Source organism: Rutidosis leptorrhynchoides, chromosome 11 (assembly GCF_046630445.1).
Source record: "Rutidosis leptorrhynchoides isolate AG116_Rl617_1_P2 chromosome 11, CSIRO_AGI_Rlap_v1, whole genome shotgun sequence".
NCBI classification, from domain to species: Eukaryota; Viridiplantae; Streptophyta; class Magnoliopsida; order Asterales; family Asteraceae; genus Rutidosis; species Rutidosis leptorrhynchoides.
In genome coordinates, this window is record NC_092343.1 from 113,904,254 (window position 1) to 113,922,282 (window position 18,029).

The following is an 18,029-nucleotide window of genomic DNA, read 5'->3' on the forward strand; positions in this document are numbered from 1 at the left end:
GGAGATAAGATCTTTGAGAAGCTTCCCATAGTTAGGCATCCCCTGGAGTACTTCCGCGAGTGGCATGTTCACGCTAATCTGTTTAATCATGTTTACAAATTTCTGATATTGACTAGCGAGCTTATCCTTTTTCAACACTTTCGGGTAAGGAATTGGTGCTTTGTATTCCTTCAACGGTGGTGATTTAGTTATGATCTCCGGCGGATCATCTTCCTTTTTCTCTTCGTCAGGCGACTTTTCTAACTCGGGCTCTTCCTCCTTTTGCTCCTCATTAATACGTACCTGCAAAACATTAGAAGAAACAATAGGAGAAGATTTCGGAGTCTCCTTGTTAATAAACAAACCACTTCGAGTGGTTATAGCATTCACGTGCTCATTCCTAGCCGGCATCTTGTTGTTGGGATTAGATTGCGTATTAGCTGGGAGAGCACCCGGTGGTCTCTCCGATAAAGATTGAGCAATACGCCCCACATCCCATTCCAAGTTCTGAATCGAAGCCTGCTGATTTCTAACTTGCTGTTTTGTAGATTCCCCATCTTGCCTCAAAGCAGTGATACTTTCGTCCGTTTTCATAATAAAACCCCGTAGCAATTCCTCCAAAAGAGGCATCTTATTCTCTGGCTGCTGAACTGGTGGCACAGGCTGCTGGAAATTCCTAGGTGGCGCTTGCTGATTTCTGCTATTAAACCCAGGCGGCCTGTACGGATATACCTTCTGATTGCCCTGATAAACCTGATTACCACTCTGATAATTGTTACCGCCCATGTTATTCGCCTGATTGAAAAACTGTCTCCCACCCGGAAATTCACTAAGGGAAAAATCACCCTTCTTAACGTAACCCAGATAATTAGCCTGTTCCTCCATTGACGATTGATCACAATCTTTGGTAAGATGCGGTCCTTGGCATAATTCACAACCCACTTTCATAGCGTGCATCTCTTTAGTCATTGACTCCATCTGTCTCTTAAAAGTTGCAAGTTGAGCCTTAACTGCAGCAAGCTCGTCACTAGTTTCGGTACTAGCAACATAAGAAGAGCGAGAAAGATCTAATTCTTGATGCCAATCATACGAATGCGTGGCAGTATCTGAGATGATTTCATAAGCGTCATCCGGAGTCTTTTTCATCAAAGAACCACCTGCAGCAATATCAAGTTCTTTCCTTGTCAGCACATTAACACCTTTGTAGAAAATTTGGACCTTATTGAAGTTGTTCAACCCGTGTTGAGGACAATTACGTAACATTTTTCCGAACCGTGTCCAAGCATCATAAAGTGTTTCATGTGGCTTCTGAACAAAGTGATTAATTTCGCTCTGCAGTTGAGCAGCCTTTGCAGCTGGAAAGAAACGTTGCAAAAATTTATCTTCCATTGTAGCCCAACTATCAATTTCACCTTCAGGAAATGAGTCTAACCAATCTTTGGCGTCATCTTTCAAAGACCAAGGAAAAACCCTCAAATAGATAACTGTCTCCGCGATATTTGCAATCTTGAACAAGTTGCAAATGCTTTTAAAGGAACGAAGATGCTCGAATGCATCCTCCTTCGGTGTACCTATGAATTGACATTGGTGAGTTATCATATTAAGAATCTGTCCCTTGACTTCAAAATCTGTAGTGACTGGTGGTTGCCTGATAGCGTGTTCGTTACCAGCCCTTGTGGCTTTCATCAATGCTTCCATAGTCTGTCCTGCTGCTCCTTCAGCCATGTTAACTTCTTCCTTAATATACTCAAAATCCGGAATATAAAAAGGTAACTCAGCGAAATCCTCGGCGATTTCCTGTTCTTCTTTAGCTTTGCTGCGTGTGTAGTAAACTCTGGACGGTTCCAGAGTTATTTGTACCTAACCTGCGATCACACCACAACAAAACCGCGCGTAAATCCAAACAAAAATAATAAAACAGAAAAATAACTTTTGCAAGAATTGCTTCTCACAAAAGGATCGAATAATCAAAAGCTTAACCAAATTCCCAATAATTACACTGCTCCCCGGCAGCGGCGCCAAAAAGTTGATGTGTAATTTCGTACTCTAAATTATTAGCTAAATACCTATTGATTATCACACAATACAGGCAACTATAACCAGTTCGTGTAGTAATTAAACAAGTATTTGACCAATTCGTTCCACAGAGAGCAGGTAATTGAAAACTTGAACTATTAATTATTCTAAGATTTAAAAAAGGGGAGTTTTGTTGTAAAACTGATTAAACGTGAAAGTAAATTAAACTTAACTCAATAAGAAGCAAACGTATCCACTTAGATTCAATTCCCTAGGCTAGGATTGCTCGTTTAAACCCGTTAATTAAACAATTACAATGATGTGACACTGTATTTATCTGTCGATTCCTACAGTTTAAGACTAGCAACCTAAGTATAACTATCTTTAACCTAGAGTTACTAACCAATTCACAATGATATTACTCAAGATTATAATCTAACTTAGGTTGGTTTGGTGTCCCTTACAACCTCACAATTATTGCAACTAATTTCAAGCTCAACCACTATACGATTAATTTTATTATCGGTGTCCCTCATAAAATCTCACGTATTCCTAAATTATTCACGTTCAATAATCTAGTAAAAGCTATTAATCAATTTAACTGTCGTTAGTTAATCAATAACTTCCGTGATCTAACAATCAATAAGCTTTAATAACGGTGGATCTTAGCTAGACATAAAATTATGTAATTTTAATTAATTGTTGTTAACCAAAAGATCGCAATCCATCACCTAGGTTCATGCATCTAAGCGAATACTAAATAATTAGCTACTCATGGTAAAGCAAAGAACAAATAAATAAGAAGAACAATTAAACATAATCATTGAATTGAATGAAGAACAAATTAATAAAAGTAATAAAAGTTAATATAAAGATTAAACTAACCAAGAATGATATTGTAGCTTAAACCCTTGTAAAATAATGAAGAAAGACAAAGAAATTCGTAACTAAAGTTGTTGTAGGCTAAAGTTCGGAATAAAAACTGCATGCCCTAAATTGGGGTAAAATTCGTCTATTTATAGAAGCTGAAAAAACAGCTGGAACCGACCCAAGTCGCGATCCGCGACAACCCATCGCGATCCGCGACAACCTCATCGCGATACGCGATGACCAGGATGCGACAAAGCCCTTTGAAACGCGACAGAATGGTCAGAATGCCCTTTTTTCCATGTCGTGTTCTGATGCACTTCATCACGTATCATGATGACCAAAACGCGATAAACCTCATCCTGAAGCGATGGAAACTGATTTTTTCACCCGAAGCACGTTTATCTTCAACTCTAACTTCGTTTTGGCTATATCTTCAATAAAATCAACAATGATGAGCCAACGAACCATATCTTGACACTTTCTTCATTTTAAACTCAAATAACTCGATATTTTAATCAAAATCTTCAAAATACTAGCAAATGGAACAAGATAACGCCCAAAATATATGTATGAAAATGGCGTTATCAATAACAATCAAATAAGGTTAATCTGATCGATTGTTTTACGCCCTTGGAATCCAGATTTCAAATCGGGGTTCGCACAATTATTGGAGTTAAAACATTCAACTCACTCTTTTTCCCAAATCAAGCACTCAAACCCGAAATCTATTCATAAAAGACGATTTTGTTTTGATCAGAGGACATCGAGTATTTCTTTAAGCGATCACATCGTCTCTTTCTTTAGGCAATCACGTCGTTGATGATTGTGTAGTTGATGTCGAAAGGGGTGGTCGTGGAGCGGAAATGAAGAAACAACACGAGGATGCGTTTGGATTGATAATGGAAAGGAAGTGGAGGGTTCTTATAGAGTGGAGGTTGGTTCGGTCGACAATGATTTTTTGATTAATGCATCTTCTTCTAAACGTGGAGGTCCGATTCGGTTTGCTCGTGTGGAAGGCAGAGCTTATTAACCCAATAGGTGAAAAGAAGTAAACTATTTCCGGGCTCTGATTTGGAACGCAACACAATCTTTATGAATTGGGGCTGAGGATGTGGTTATGGTTCCTCGAAAAAAGTAGGTGGTTTGTTTGTTACATTTCTTGTGATTTGGCCTCGGGTCGGTTCGATCTATCTTCTTAGAGTTTTCGAATCATTCTTGTGGTTTATGCGTTGGCTCGTCATGTTTGATCATCAAAGTTTAGAATAGTTGGTTGTCAAAGAATTCGGAAAGAAGTCACTTGCACATAGTAGCGACTAGAAATGTCATCAGTGCAACCAATGCAATGACCGAGTGAAGAAAATGGTTTCAACAAATGTAGCGAACAAGTATTTAGCAACAAATGCATAGACAGAGGCGAAACTAGAAATTTAGGTGATTGGTGTCACAAAATAATACTAAAACATATCGTATTAAAATATATCATCCATATGATCTTAGTCTAAACCGGACCCTGCTCTATCCCATCATTAATTAATATTAGAACGTCGTTGGCCACATAAACATGTCAACAATTGTCGGGGTCAAAGCCACGAAATATTCCTAAGAAGGATGAACTGAAACTCGCTTTGGCGATTCGACAACTTGACAATCTGGATAGAATCATACTCCGTCAAAAGCAAATCAAATGAAGGTCCCAAGTCCACTGTTGGAAAGAAGAAGCAAGAAGCGAACAAAATTTAAGTACCTCTTTAACCTTGGATTTTAGTCAAATCTTTGTATAAAGTGTTGAGGGCGCAGATGTGAAGTTTCAGTATTTTAAGGAAGCAAATTATGATTGTGGGTAGTGTTAGCGTCTCATCAAACCCTTTATATGAAAATATCTATTGGTAACAGATACTTCATTCGTCCCTAACTTATTATCTATTATTACGTTTTCAGATGTATTAAATTAGTTGTCCACCAATAAATAAATAGATAAAATAGTGATGTCAAGTTATTTATCCAGATAAAATCGACACGCTCGAGATGGACGTTCATTGATGTTTTCTTTTAAATATATAAGTATATATAACACATATTTTAAAGTCAGGAAACTTTTGTTGACTACTTTGTACCTATAATCGATATTACCTTTAATATAATACAAAAAAGTAACACTAAACTACGTCAATTTTGATCGATTTAATCGACCTTTGATCGATTTTAGCCGACATTTCGAATGTTGACCGGCGTTGACCCGACCTTTCCTGTCTTTGACCTGACTTTTGACCGTTCAGTCGTTGACTGACTTATTAGACGTTGAGACGGGTTCGAGACGAGCTAGTCACCAAAACGTCGCAGCGATCGTCGCAACGGACGTCGTTTGCAACTATGAGTAATAATGATGATGAGTAATAATGATGTTTCTTAAACTTTGTTCTTTTTGTGTGAGAACAATAAATTTGTCTCGAAGGGACATTATAAGTATATTTAATTTATTTTTTGTAATTTTCTTGAAATAATTTGAGTAAATAAATAAAATTAAACTAAATATATAAAGAAGAAGACATGCTTTCCTGAATTTTTCTCAAATTAGAGTTATTAGACTCTTTTACCCAAACCCCCATCAATACATCTCAGCTTTTTTTTCCTGATTCTTAATTTTCAATTTAATTTGATAATAATCGTCGGAAACACATGGCGGCAGCCATTGCAACCAGGTCCTTCCTCCGTTCCGCCACCATCTCCGCCCGACCATCCGCCGCTAGAATTGCCACCGGTGCTAAACACGCACGTTCTCCCTTCCGCTTACCTACTCAAAAGCCCCTTTCTCATCGCATTTTCAGGTTATTATTACTATAATTATTATTATTATTATTATATTATTCTTTTACGCCTTTTACATCGATTTTAATTTGAAGTCACTTTAATTTACTCCATAGATTTTGTTCGTTATGCTTAACATTTTATTACAGTGTAATGCTTTTGATGTTTATTAATTATTATATATATTGTAGAGATGAAATCATGAATTTTTCTAAGTTACAGTTAAGACCATGAATAACAAGCCCGACATAGCACCATGTGCTCCTAGCACACGACCAGCACGCCCCTAGCAAGGCGTGTTGGTGGGTTAATTTGATGGGCGTGCTCGTTTGTTGCACGGGGAGGTGTTGGAGCGTGTAGGGCGACGTGTGTGTATGGTTGGTTCCAGCAATGCAACGGATATAAATATATATGTATAACGGTCGATTTTTGAACATAAATAAAATAGATACCCACCCCTACCCCCCAACACGCCCCCTCAACACGCTACCCATTATTTACCAGTCTACTAGCACGCATGCCAAGCACCCCACCTCTACCTGTCAACACGCCACTTTTGCCCATTATTGTTAAAAATGGTGTAAGCATTTATAATTACTAATTTAACATTTTTGCGAGGCAGTAAATGTCGCTAGTCAGGCTTTGCAGGGACTAATTGGTCAAGTTTGTGACTAATCGGTGAGTAGTTGGCCGTTGACCAACTAAACTTTGACTTTAACTTTATTTAACCGACTTTTTGAGTTAATAAATTGAACTTTGACGGACTAAATTGGACTTTTGACCGAATCAATCGGACTAGTCAGATACTAGTGGGGTCTAGTCGGGGACTTATAAAACCATACATTTTCAATCAGTTGTTTTTTTCTTCTGAAGGGTAAGTTGTCGGCATCAACCACTGGTTGGTCTTGTTAAATGCTCTAAATGTATCTGTTTTGGTTGGTCTTTTAATGGCCATATGTTGGTTTCGTTAATGTTTAAACTTATTCATTTTCATCATATAATTAGATTTTATAAATATATATAAAAGTAGTGAGCTTCAAACTCGAAAAAGATAAAAGTTATAAACTTTAAGTAGTGATATTATTACAGTTCGATTAGGAAGGAAACTTAACTTCATGAGCATAATTATAATATCTTTATTCACGTTCAATTAGTTATTCGATTATAATGAGCCATTCTTTTTTATCACCGAAATCTACTTTTTCCATTTCTTGTCATAACAAATAATTGCAAAGTATCATGTTGCATCTAGGCATTTGACAATGAATTGTTGATTCATATTACTCTAAGTTATGGCTTACAAAGTTTTGAAGGCTTATTTTCATTTGGCAATTTCGGGGCCATTATGTAGCTTTGTAGCTTAGTTGTTTTGGAGGTGAGGACTTTGTAAAAATGATCATGAATCCCAATATGAACGGACATTACTCCTTAGTAGGGTACTAAGTTAGTCTTGAGTCTATAATTTGAATTTTCATCCACATATTATCCTCGAGAGGTGGGTGCATTGGCCAGTATCATCGATTATTAACGTTTATTGAATTTTGATGGAAATATGTGTTGATTTTCCTGGATAAAGTTTTGTTTAATAGGTGTAAGTAGCTAAACAATTACCATTCTATTTGGTTTATCATACCAGTTATTAAGTTGCACCCCATTGATATGGGTTTATTCCTACAATATTTACGTTGAATACTTGATCCTTAAATTAGTTGTTTTCCTGGCTATGCTAAACACACCATAAAACTCACGTTTTTTTTTTTTTTTTTTTTTTTTTTGGTATAAGTTGTTTATAAGTAATAACATAAATTAAAAAGTCAATGTATGATGCGCGAGCACAAGTATGCTTATCTTGGAACTGGAATATATGAATTAAAACATCAAGGTCATGTTTTCACGTGAGAGTAGTACAACCGCGCATCGAGATTAAAAAGCTCACTGAATGTGCAACATTAGGGTGTACATGTGTGATGAATGAAGACTTTTAATGTGTTTTGAAAGTTTGGGAGAATTTGGAAGATAATTGGATTTCATGGCCTTAATATTTATAACTTTAATTTCATGGTTATTTTTTTATGGTAAGTTTGTTTCGAGTAAAGTTATTTCCTAGAATTGGGAGTATCATGTTATTATTGTTGCGTTTGATAAAACATAATGATTAATCGCTAAATGGTTCAAATCTAAATGATAAGGTTCTGATTTAACTTGATTTAACTTGATTTAACTTTGTTCTGAACGATAATAAACAGTTTGATAATCATTCTGAATGAACTTTATGAATGATGTACAAATCAATGTATTAACCTTTTAAGTGAATAAAGAAAAGAATATAACTGTTTTATAAGTGTTTTGATATGGATATAATTTAAGGATGGTATTAAAAGAATGAATATGGTGAATAGTTGAGAGTATCTAAACTATGAATGGTTCTGTACATATTGCTGAACGGTTCAACAACATTTGTCATTCAGATGTGACAAACAAACAAACTGAATACTTGTTTAGTATTTAGTGTTGCTTAAGAGGCAGTAAAACGCACCCTATTGTTTGCTTGTATGTTTAGGAGATTTCGACTATAAAAATAGTTATAATGAAGTTTGATTTTTAGAAAACAAGCTTTATTTTTTTCTTTTCATAATTTTGGCTGATAGCAAGCTATATTAGCAGTTCCAGTACTTGGTTTTATCAATTGTTGTTGTCTTTTTCAGTACAACTAGCATGTCAGTTTTCCATAATTCTTTTCACTGCAAGTCATTTACCCCAGTTTATACACCAACTTATATTCCTCTAATTTTAATTTTTTCTTGATATGAAAATTTATGAAATAGGTCACCTGTTGAGATGAGTTCGGTTGTTGTGGGATCATTGTGTCCACTACATTCAGCCACCGCTTCTGCATTGTTGACTTCTATGCTTTCGACTGCTCCTTATAGCTGTGGTTGGACCATTGATGGTATATTTTCTGAACCTTAATATTGTCATATTTATTTATATAGTATAGGCTATTTGGATCATTTTCGAAGTTAGTCTATGCTGTACAATCATTTTTTAGAGATGGAAAATTGTTACAAGAGTCCACTTTCAACCCATTTACTTAGAATTGGGTCAATTCAGGTTATGTTAACAGTTCAAACGAGTAAAAAGGAGTTAGCTCAAAAGAAGAGGTCTAATAGGTCGCAATGATCAAAAGTCCTGTAGAGTGTCTTTGTGTCGATTGAACCTTCTATATCATCATTCTATTAAAATTTGTTATTTTATTGAAATAATATAGTACGTGTATTATATTTGACACACTAAATACTAGTAACAGTTTAAATAGGAAACAAACTAACAAAGCGTCTCTGGTCAACTTAACCAATCCACATGTTTTGACCTGTTATATAACCTGCTTGACTAGCCCTTTTTGCCACATCCACTAGCTACATCGAAATTATTGGAGTGAACTACAATTTGCTGCTGTTGCAAGTTTTGAACTTGTTTCAACCGTGTGTATAATCTTCTATATAGTATCTTTTACTTTTAAATCATTAACCCTAGATTTGGGCTTAAATGTTGGGTCATATTTACATTTTGATATTTTATGTAGATAATTTGCACAACTTTACAACTCAATTAGACGTCATTGTATTGCCACGTTGTTGTATGTGCTTTGGCATTATTATAACTATGTCTGGATAATTAAAAATAATCAGCTTTACTCCAAAAGTTATCTTAATGGATGATTGCAAACGCGTCATCATTTCAAAGCTGCTTCAGGAGTTGTTTTGGAGTTAATAGACTTTAGCCCCTTCGTTAAATCTTGTACGGAATTTAAAAGTGATTAGCTTTTCTACACCTGATAGGAAGGGGCAATCCTGGATAAGGCCTAAACAAATGTTTTACATTAGCGGCGCATAAACATTGTTCGTCAACCAAGTTTGTTTAGTGGTCGTAACGTAATTAGTTAGGTGTTGTTTGTTTTTAATATGTTTTTGTCTGCGAACCATGTCTCTATAGGGAAGATGTTGCATAAAGGTCTTTATACTGAATAAATAACTCATTCGATCTGTACCACCACTTAGAAACATATACCTAAGTCTGCGAGTTTGTGGACGGAATAAGACATTATTTTATCTTCTGTCTTTAGAATAACAAACAGCCAGTAATAAAAATGTCTACGGGCGTGCAGACATAAGACATTATAAGTTTCGCAAGCTGAAAAACAAACACCACCTTAGTGGGGAAAAAGCGGGTCGGGATTCAATTTGAACAAAAACAATTAGTGTGTACTATTCTTTGTAGTATTAAGACGCTCGTTTTTCTGAATCTCTGTCTTCCTGTTTCTCTCTAGTGATTAAGGGACATGTAGCATATTGCGGACGGCGTGGTTTCAATCCCTCCGTGTTCCCTTAACCACAACTTACCCGATTTTCCTCCCCCATGTTGGCCATGGGACCAGTTGTGTAAAACAATTATTAAAACTTTAGTACATTCCCGGTGTTTTAAAATTCTGGATCCACCACTGGGTTTTAAGTTCAGATATTCGGAAGGACATAACTTTTGACTTACTGAACATTACTTTTGTATTTGATGCCCAATTCACTATTGCTTAAATCATACATGTTCTTGGAACTCATTAAATATATTATTCATTCTTTTTGCAGATTCTTAGCTCTGGATTGTTCTTTGAGATCTATGTGACTAACTTCCCTCTGTATTTTTCTTTTTTGATTCTGGCTGTGATATTCAAAGTTGATTCAATAGTAGAAGATTTTGCTTTGCGCCGAGTAATGTATGATCATGCCTTTGTGTTATTAAGGTCCTTACTTTTATCGGTTTTTATAGAACTCGAGTTCTTTTTTGGATTTTTTAAAGTAATAAACGAAACTTGCCATTCATATGATACGCCATTTTAGTGTTGCTGTCTCTCAAGCTGCCAGTCACAGATCCTTTCTTAAGCCCTTGTGAAGTATGTGTACGAAAACCCCTTCTTTTTACGACGTCAAGACTCAAGAGGCAGAGGCATTGCTTGTCTTGGTTTGTTTTAGTTTGGGCATTATGATTTACATCATATGAACATTTACATAGTTAATTAACATGTAATAATCTCGTTTGGTATTGATAAACAGATTTAATCAGACAGTTTTCCACTTATTATCAGCTTTTAAGTATTGTTGTCAGGGGCAGCATCGGAAGGTTGAGCGTGTTAGAGAATGGGTCAAATGGTTTCGACATATTATATTCGTAGTTAACAATTTGAATATACTGTGGTTGATCTACAACTTGTGTCGTATGACCTATATGACACAGCTTCATGTTAGCTACATAGTTTCACTCATTGTCCATGTCAAAATCGGTCAAGAATTAAGTAAAGAGGTCAGAATTGTCACTGATATCTTTTCATTTGAGTTTCAGCATATATTAGAAGTGACAGGGTGTGTTAAGGTTACATGGTAGTGTACTGCATCTGTTCTAATTTAATAATCGTGAGTTGTCTTTTTTTCATAACTTTGAGTGTAAATAATTTTTTTGTGTTATATAATATTTAATAAAAGTTATACTACATGAAAACACATATAAAACTTTATTTATTTATATAAATTTCATCATTTATTATATAACACAAAAAAAATTATTTAAAGTTAATGTTGAGAAAAAAAATCAACTCATGACTATTAAATTGAGACGGAGTGATTAATTCTTTTTAAGATGTCACAATTTAATTTTTCACTTTTAAAAATAAGTAGAAATAAAAATTGTAAACTTATTTTATGCATTCAATGTATCCATACAAGACAAAAGGATATGCAAAAAATAAGAGGTGAAATTGAAATGTCAACGAGTAGTGATTCCAGAATTATAAATTGACGGAGTCCTGAATTTTTTCCATTATTAATTATATTTATATGCTATTTAGTGGTAGTTTACCTAAAAAAAATTCGAAAAATATATAGGGTCCGAGTAGTTAAATTTAGTAGTATCATATATAATTTAAAAGAAAAATTATAAATTTAAAAAATATATGAGATTATGCAGTTAAATTTAGTGGTGTCATATAGTACAATTTAAAGAATATTTTTTACCAAAAATTTTCAAACTAGTGGTGTCTTAAGACTCCACAGGTTATAGGTAGAGTCCTCACTAATGTCAACAAAAGGTCCTGTGTATTACTAATATTGAAGCTATAAAAATGTGGTAGTGACCTGCATGTCGAAAGGTCAGGAGTTCGACTCTCGTGAAATGTATTATTGCACACAAGGTTGCCCCTTGACCTTGAATTCCACCTCTCTTTGGTGTAGTAGCTAAAGTTGGAGTTATTTGTGTAAAATGCCTAAAAGGACGATTAAATAATATGTAATAAAATAATTAAATGGACTTTCGGGTAATTTTAGATTCCATAGGCTCTACTTTTTTCAAAGAACTACTTATGAGGAACTTATTTTTAAAGAGATGCTATACTTTTTGTGATCTACCATTCTACCAATACTTTTTTCAAAGAACTACTTGTGAGGAACTTATTTTTAAAGAGATGCTATACTTTTTGTGATCTACCAAAACATAGCTTATGGATTGTAGCTTAATAAAATCACAAGCTCAATCTCCTATAACCTTCATATAACCTTCATAAGCTCTTAAATTTGGTATGCCAAACACAGCCTAAATGTAGCCAGATACCAACTAAATCCGACTTCCACCGATTCTAACACATTGACCAGTTTTAACTTTTCTTGACCTAAATTTTATCCCAATTTAGACCGCTGTCAGGTCGTATTAGTACTGAAACCCAACTACTCCCGAGCTAGTCGGCCGACTTGGCAGCGTACCTGTGCCTATATAAGAATAAACCTGTCACACAAACTAAAAAAAGACTAGTCTAAACGATAAACACATCGATAATAAAGAAATCAGGATCGCGAAAAGACATTCAGACCAGAACTCAACAGTATAAACAAATGCTTTAGGACCTACTATTAACACACCAATTGTATTGCATCCAAATAGACAAAGATGAAATCAAGAGAATCCAAAACATGATCGTTTTACATAGAAGCAACTTCAAAAAACACAAAAGACTAGTTCTATTCATGTTATAGAATATCAACAAGAACAACTAAGTTGACTCCTTACCCCATCACCACAACCACGTAGCCGTATACCAAAACCCCAATAAGAACATTATCCAATTCATTCTTCGACAACATTAACCAATTCATATTCAACTAGAGACAGGTTGTTATCCTCTTTGACAGTGAAAGTTGCAGGTTCAGTCACCTCAATTAATCCCCATTTATCAACAGCTAGTCTCATTGACCCTTTAAACATATCAATCTTTGCATTACGGATAATCACTGTGGTATCAGGTTTCATCAAGTCAACTGCAAAATAATCATAATCATCACAATTGGCATCAACAGTTCACCGCAAAATAATACAGAGTACTATACAACAAGTAGCTCAAAACAAGATATCAAAAATATAGCAACTTCGACCGAAATAAGATCGTCAACTAAACTGTAAAGGTTTAAAACAGGACGCATACAAACATATTGCAATATAAATGTTGTCAATCAAAACCATTTTTAAACCATTACAAATCAACCGTCATTACGAAAACCATCCAACTTAACCAGCATATTACGCGATTCTTATTAAAAGAGTACTCAGTATAATCAATTTTATGCTAAGTAATAGTCTTTTTAAACCAATCAATTCAAACATCAGATATCACATATACTGAATATATGAATATATCACAGCACTGCACAAACACAAATTACAAATATACCTCCATATTTCATATGTAAACAACCTACATACTACATAGCATACAATAACATACAATAATATGTGTGTGTGTGTGTATATATATAACAAATTTATAGATTAAAATGTAAATTGAACAGACCTTGAGCGTTACGAGCAGTGAAAAGAATGGTGCCAGTTTCGTCACCAATAAGACACTCAGCAATACGAGTTTGAGCAGAGCCAGTTCGGCTGTTAAACGACGACGTATTACGACCTTTTTTATCTAAGACGGTTGTGGATGACAGCACTTTAACGGCGAGATTGTTGCCGTTAGTTCCAGGTTTCAGTTCACTCACTTTCAAAAACACCGGCTTCCGTTTCACAATTCCGGAAACTGGTTGTTGATTCTTCATCTCCGCCGCTGTTTCTGCCATCGCCGCCGTAAAATGAATACAGATTTTAGTTTTTCAGTGAGTGGCAAAACCCTAACCCTAAATAGATATGGAGTACAAATGAGGAGGATTGTTTTTTTTTTCGAGGGGTTTTGGGGATTTTAGGTTTGGGAGAGTTTACACTTTGGTACCTTCAGGATTGTAACTGACCTATTTTGGTCACTTAACAAATGTAATTTTTCTAATCAAAAGGTAAATTCAGAAAATTTTATGTTAGTTTTTTTTTTAACGGCGGTTAGATGTTACTGACGGAAGTCCGAACGCATTGTCGGAACTCATCGACCCGATCATTTCATGGAACAAACTATTCGCCCCTCAAAGCAAACCCCTACGGCAAATCCATACGAACATCGCGTGTGGTAAAACCTCTTCCGGTGAGGCTTGAACACAATACATTCGAGACCTTCGGGGCTATTAAATGGGAAGATTACCTCTATAGAAATATTTTGATGCGCATGGAGGACAATCCCCCGAGCTTCCTTATTAGAAGTCGGGTCACCAACACCTTAAAGCTAATTTTTAATGTTAGTGTGACCTAATGAAAGTTATGACACGAGGGTCGTAGTGACGAACTTGCATCGGATCCAATTGATTCCTGTTATATTATTAGTTTGATTTTTTTTAACAAAGTATACTTGATATCCCTCAAATTACACATGTTTTTCTTCGAGATATTTGCTTGCATTTGCCTCGATTTGTCATATTTTGTAAATGAAAGTGAAGAGTCTGTGATATGATGTTGGTTCAAGGCTAAAAGCCTTACTTGATGTAAAATTGTCCAAGTCTTGAGTCAAAATGGTGAATAAAAGTCAAGAACCAGCTCGAAGACAAATGGTGCGGCGCACCCGAGGGCCAAAGCGGCGCACCAAATAGCTAAAAGGGGGAAATTTGAGATCAGAACCCGAAGAAGCCTTTCCACGACAAAAGGTGCGGCGCACCTCTCCTGAGCCAAATGGTCTGGCGCACCATATAACAGGTGCAACGCACCTACGCTGAATTGAATCCAGATTTTTGCACCTATAAAAGAAAAGAAATAGGGTTTTGGAAAGGAGAGCTGCAGTTTTTACATCTCGAATTTTACCCAAAACTCATCATCTTCATCATCCATCAAAGATTCAAGAAATAATTGGAGTGCTAGCTCATTTATCTACTTAAATTGCTCAAGATCTTCATCTTCCACTTCATTTTTAGTTGTTTTCACTTATATTTTGGTACAATTTGCTTCATTTCTAGTTTGATTTGTGTTATTCTAGCCATGTTAGGCTAGATATATCATGTTTGTGAAACTCTTATGTATGGATTTGCCCTAAATTAATGATAAATTGATGTTTGAATGATCTAATGAGACTGTATTGTTAAGTTTGATTGATAATCCACTACCATATGAGTTTTAGCTTACTTTGATCATGTAAATTGTTAACCATTATTAAGTGATTTGATTTGGGAGTCAATATATACTTCGACACTAATAAGTGATCTAGACAACTAAGTTAGGGATTTAAAGTGTTTGTGTCTTTAAATTGGTTGGTGTTCAAAGGGCTTTTAATTATGAGAGTGTTAGTTATTCAAGTGATTGTCATGATTAAAGGGTTTTATGTGAATTCAATCAAAGGTCAAGGTTTTAACGAATTTTCAACATAACTTGTTCATTTAAGGAAGTTTACGTGAGTTCATAACCTTAATTGATCAAGGTTTAGTGGTGACACTAAGCTTATAATAATCCAACATCATAGTGCAATAAAGGGTAAATGACGATCTAATACTTAGAGTGGATCAAACAAGTGGACACGCTTTAGTTATTTATTATTTTTCATTTGGGTACTTTGCTAATTGCAAATTTAGTTTAAAATAATCATTACAAAACTCCCCATTTCTTAGGATAATTATTAGTTTTCATAATTTAATTCAACCAGCTTCCCGTGGAACGAACTTGTGGAATACTTGCTTGTTGCTATGATGATCGGGTTATAGTTTCCCGTGATTTGTGTGTCTATTTGTTAAGTGTTTTACTAGTGTGTATCCGACAACACATCAATACTTCAAGTGTGTAGGACACCGTATTAACGATAAAAACTCATATAGTTTTAAGATGTATGTTTTTTATAGGTAAAAAACAACTAAAAGACCATTCAAATATAATTTATTTTGAGAAAAAAATCGGGAAGTTTTGATCCTAAATTCACCAATGGGAAAACCTCGAAAGAATTCGGACATCACTCGAAGCCTTGATCGTCACCTTCTTTTTTTTAGATTATTCAAAACATTTTGTCTGTTAAGCCATTCACTATTTTGCGTGAATGGCCACCGTTAACGACCGCCAACCAACAAGTACCATACATCCTTTCATAATCACGACCTATTAAGCTTTAGTTCATCATGTTACTTTATCTTTTTCTATACACAGCCTAACTTTCAGCATCTTCAAAAGTTAGAAGAAGAAGAACAAATCTTATAATAATAAGAGTTAGCACACAACAACATACCTTGCTCAAGTATAAACAAATATAAGATCGACATGCTTGAATGATTCATTTTGTCTCAAATTTTATAAGGTTGATTTCAACTTGTATCTTTAAGGGTTTAAGGTATAAATTTACTCGGGCTATTTCTATAAGAAGGTGTTGAAATTACTACGAATGACAATCATAATCACTAAGATTCGACCTTCAAATAATAACATAAGTTGGAAGAAAATGAACAAATCTTATAATAATAATAATAAGAGTTAAATTCAATCCAAAAAACAGGTTAAGGTTGCCTAACTACATGGCCCACGACAACGTACCATGCTATAAAACAAATATAAGCTTTATAGGCCTCGATGAGTCATTTAATTTCAATTTTTATAATGTTCCGCAAAGTTAAAAGTATGATGTTAACACTGAATGTAATTTTTTAACATTATGCTAATAAATATGCTCCTTCTTAATAAATTGTGAGTTAAAATGATTAATTTCAATACCTACTTTAAATTTATTATCTCGATAACTCTTATGCTGAACTGCATTACCATGTTGGACAGTTCTGATGAATACAACCAATATAATATGTAAAGAAAAATGTTTATAATTGGTTTTATCTTTTTTCTTAAGCCTATAAGTTGTATACCTATAGTAAACTGCTCTGTTGCTGATTTCCACACTTTTATGTACTCTAAATCTTCACTCTTGAAAACTGTCTCTTCCAAACCGCGCAAACGAAGTGGGATTTCTAACGACTATCGAAAAATCTTATACATGGTAAACCAATCCTTCATAGTCATATATAGCCTCTCACTCACATTCTTATGCTCTTAACAACCACTGTAACTGAAAGCAAATAAGTTGAGCCAAATTGACTGAATCTCTCATCTATAACAATAGCTAACCGCCCTTGCACTCATTGTATGTCAAAACGAATCGTGGTGAACTCCTTGTCAAACCTCATATGTTTTATTCTTCAATTTATCTGCATTTTAAGACATCGAGTTAAACTTCTACATATAATATTACAATATTTTAGTTCATAAACCTCTCCATATTAATTAATCTATACAGAATACATAATACATAAATTAATATATAAAAAGAAAAAACAACACCACATAATATAAAACCATGTTAAAATAAATCAAATAAACAACATAAATCAACACATAATTTATGGGTAAAGATGTAATCATATCCAAAAACATAAACATAAGGTAAGTAAAACTCAAACAACAAATTGTACGTATCTATAACAATTATTATTATTATTACATTTGAGTGAAAGCCTTTTATTTTATACATATACATATAGAATACAAATAGAGTATAAAAGAGCAGAGAAACAACTAACCCCCATCGGATTCGAGTGAATCGAAGCTACCGGACATGCTTGTACTCCGTCCGGCGTCAATTTCTTCACGATAACAATGTCCTTAGTTTTTTACGGGCCGGTAGGAACGTCGTTTGCAGCGATGGATCCACCAATGATACCAGATTTAAGTTTAGGTATATGAGCATCGCCGCCTCGCAAAAAGAAGAGTCAACGTCGATGGCGGAAGACTTGAGGTGGTAAGGTCGTAGAAGAAATTAGGTAGAAAGAGGAAGGGTAGTTTAGTCAATATGTCTCGGGTTACTATTCATAGACTTTGTCAATTATATGTGACACTAATGTTTTTTTTTTTTTGGACAGCTTGGTTAGTTGGTTAACACCCACCCC

The 18,029-nt window shown here is 34.8% G+C and overlaps 2 protein-coding genes across 2 annotated transcripts; one reads left to right on the forward strand and one right to left on the reverse strand.

The window, feature by feature from the left end:
* Nucleotides 1-5,466: 5,466 nt before the first annotated feature.
* LOC139877327 (protein NUCLEAR FUSION DEFECTIVE 6, mitochondrial-like) lies at nt 5,467-11,073 on the forward strand. Its single transcript, XM_071864740.1, has 3 exons — nt 5,467-5,690; nt 8,496-8,620; nt 10,311-11,073. The coding sequence occupies exons 1-3, from the start codon at nt 5,542-5,544 to the stop codon at nt 10,316-10,318; spliced, it is 282 nt and encodes a 93-aa protein (XP_071720841.1). The 5' UTR covers nt 5,467-5,541; the 3' UTR covers nt 10,319-11,073.
* Nucleotides 11,074-12,592: 1,519 nt separating this feature from the next.
* Nucleotides 12,593-13,901, reverse strand: LOC139874260 (uncharacterized protein At4g28440-like). The gene is made up of 2 exons (XM_071861716.1): nt 13,553-13,901; nt 12,593-13,022 (listed from the first exon to the last, which is right to left on the reverse strand). The coding sequence occupies exons 1-2, from the start codon at nt 13,824-13,826 to the stop codon at nt 12,832-12,834; spliced, it is 465 nt and encodes a 154-aa protein (XP_071717817.1). The 5' UTR covers nt 13,827-13,901; the 3' UTR covers nt 12,593-12,831.
* Between the last annotated feature and the right edge of the window lie 4,128 nt (nt 13,902-18,029).

Bases quoted from the DNA above. Each gene is read 5' to 3' on its own strand.
- LOC139877327 (XM_071864740.1), top strand. From the start codon at position 5,542: ATGGCGGCAGCCATTGCAACCAGGTCCTTCCTCCGTTCCGCCACCATC. The intron at 5,691-8,495 runs GTTATTATTACT...TTTATGAAATAG, and splicing joins CTTTCTCATCGCATTTTCAG to GTCACCTGTTGAGATGAGTT.
- LOC139874260 (XM_071861716.1), bottom strand. From the start codon at position 13,826: ATGGCAGAAACAGCGGCGGAGATGAAGAATCAACAACCAGTTTCCGGA. The intron at 13,023-13,552 runs GTCTGTTCAATT...ATTATTTTGCAG, and splicing joins CACTGCTCGTAACGCTCAAG to TTGACTTGATGAAACCTGAT.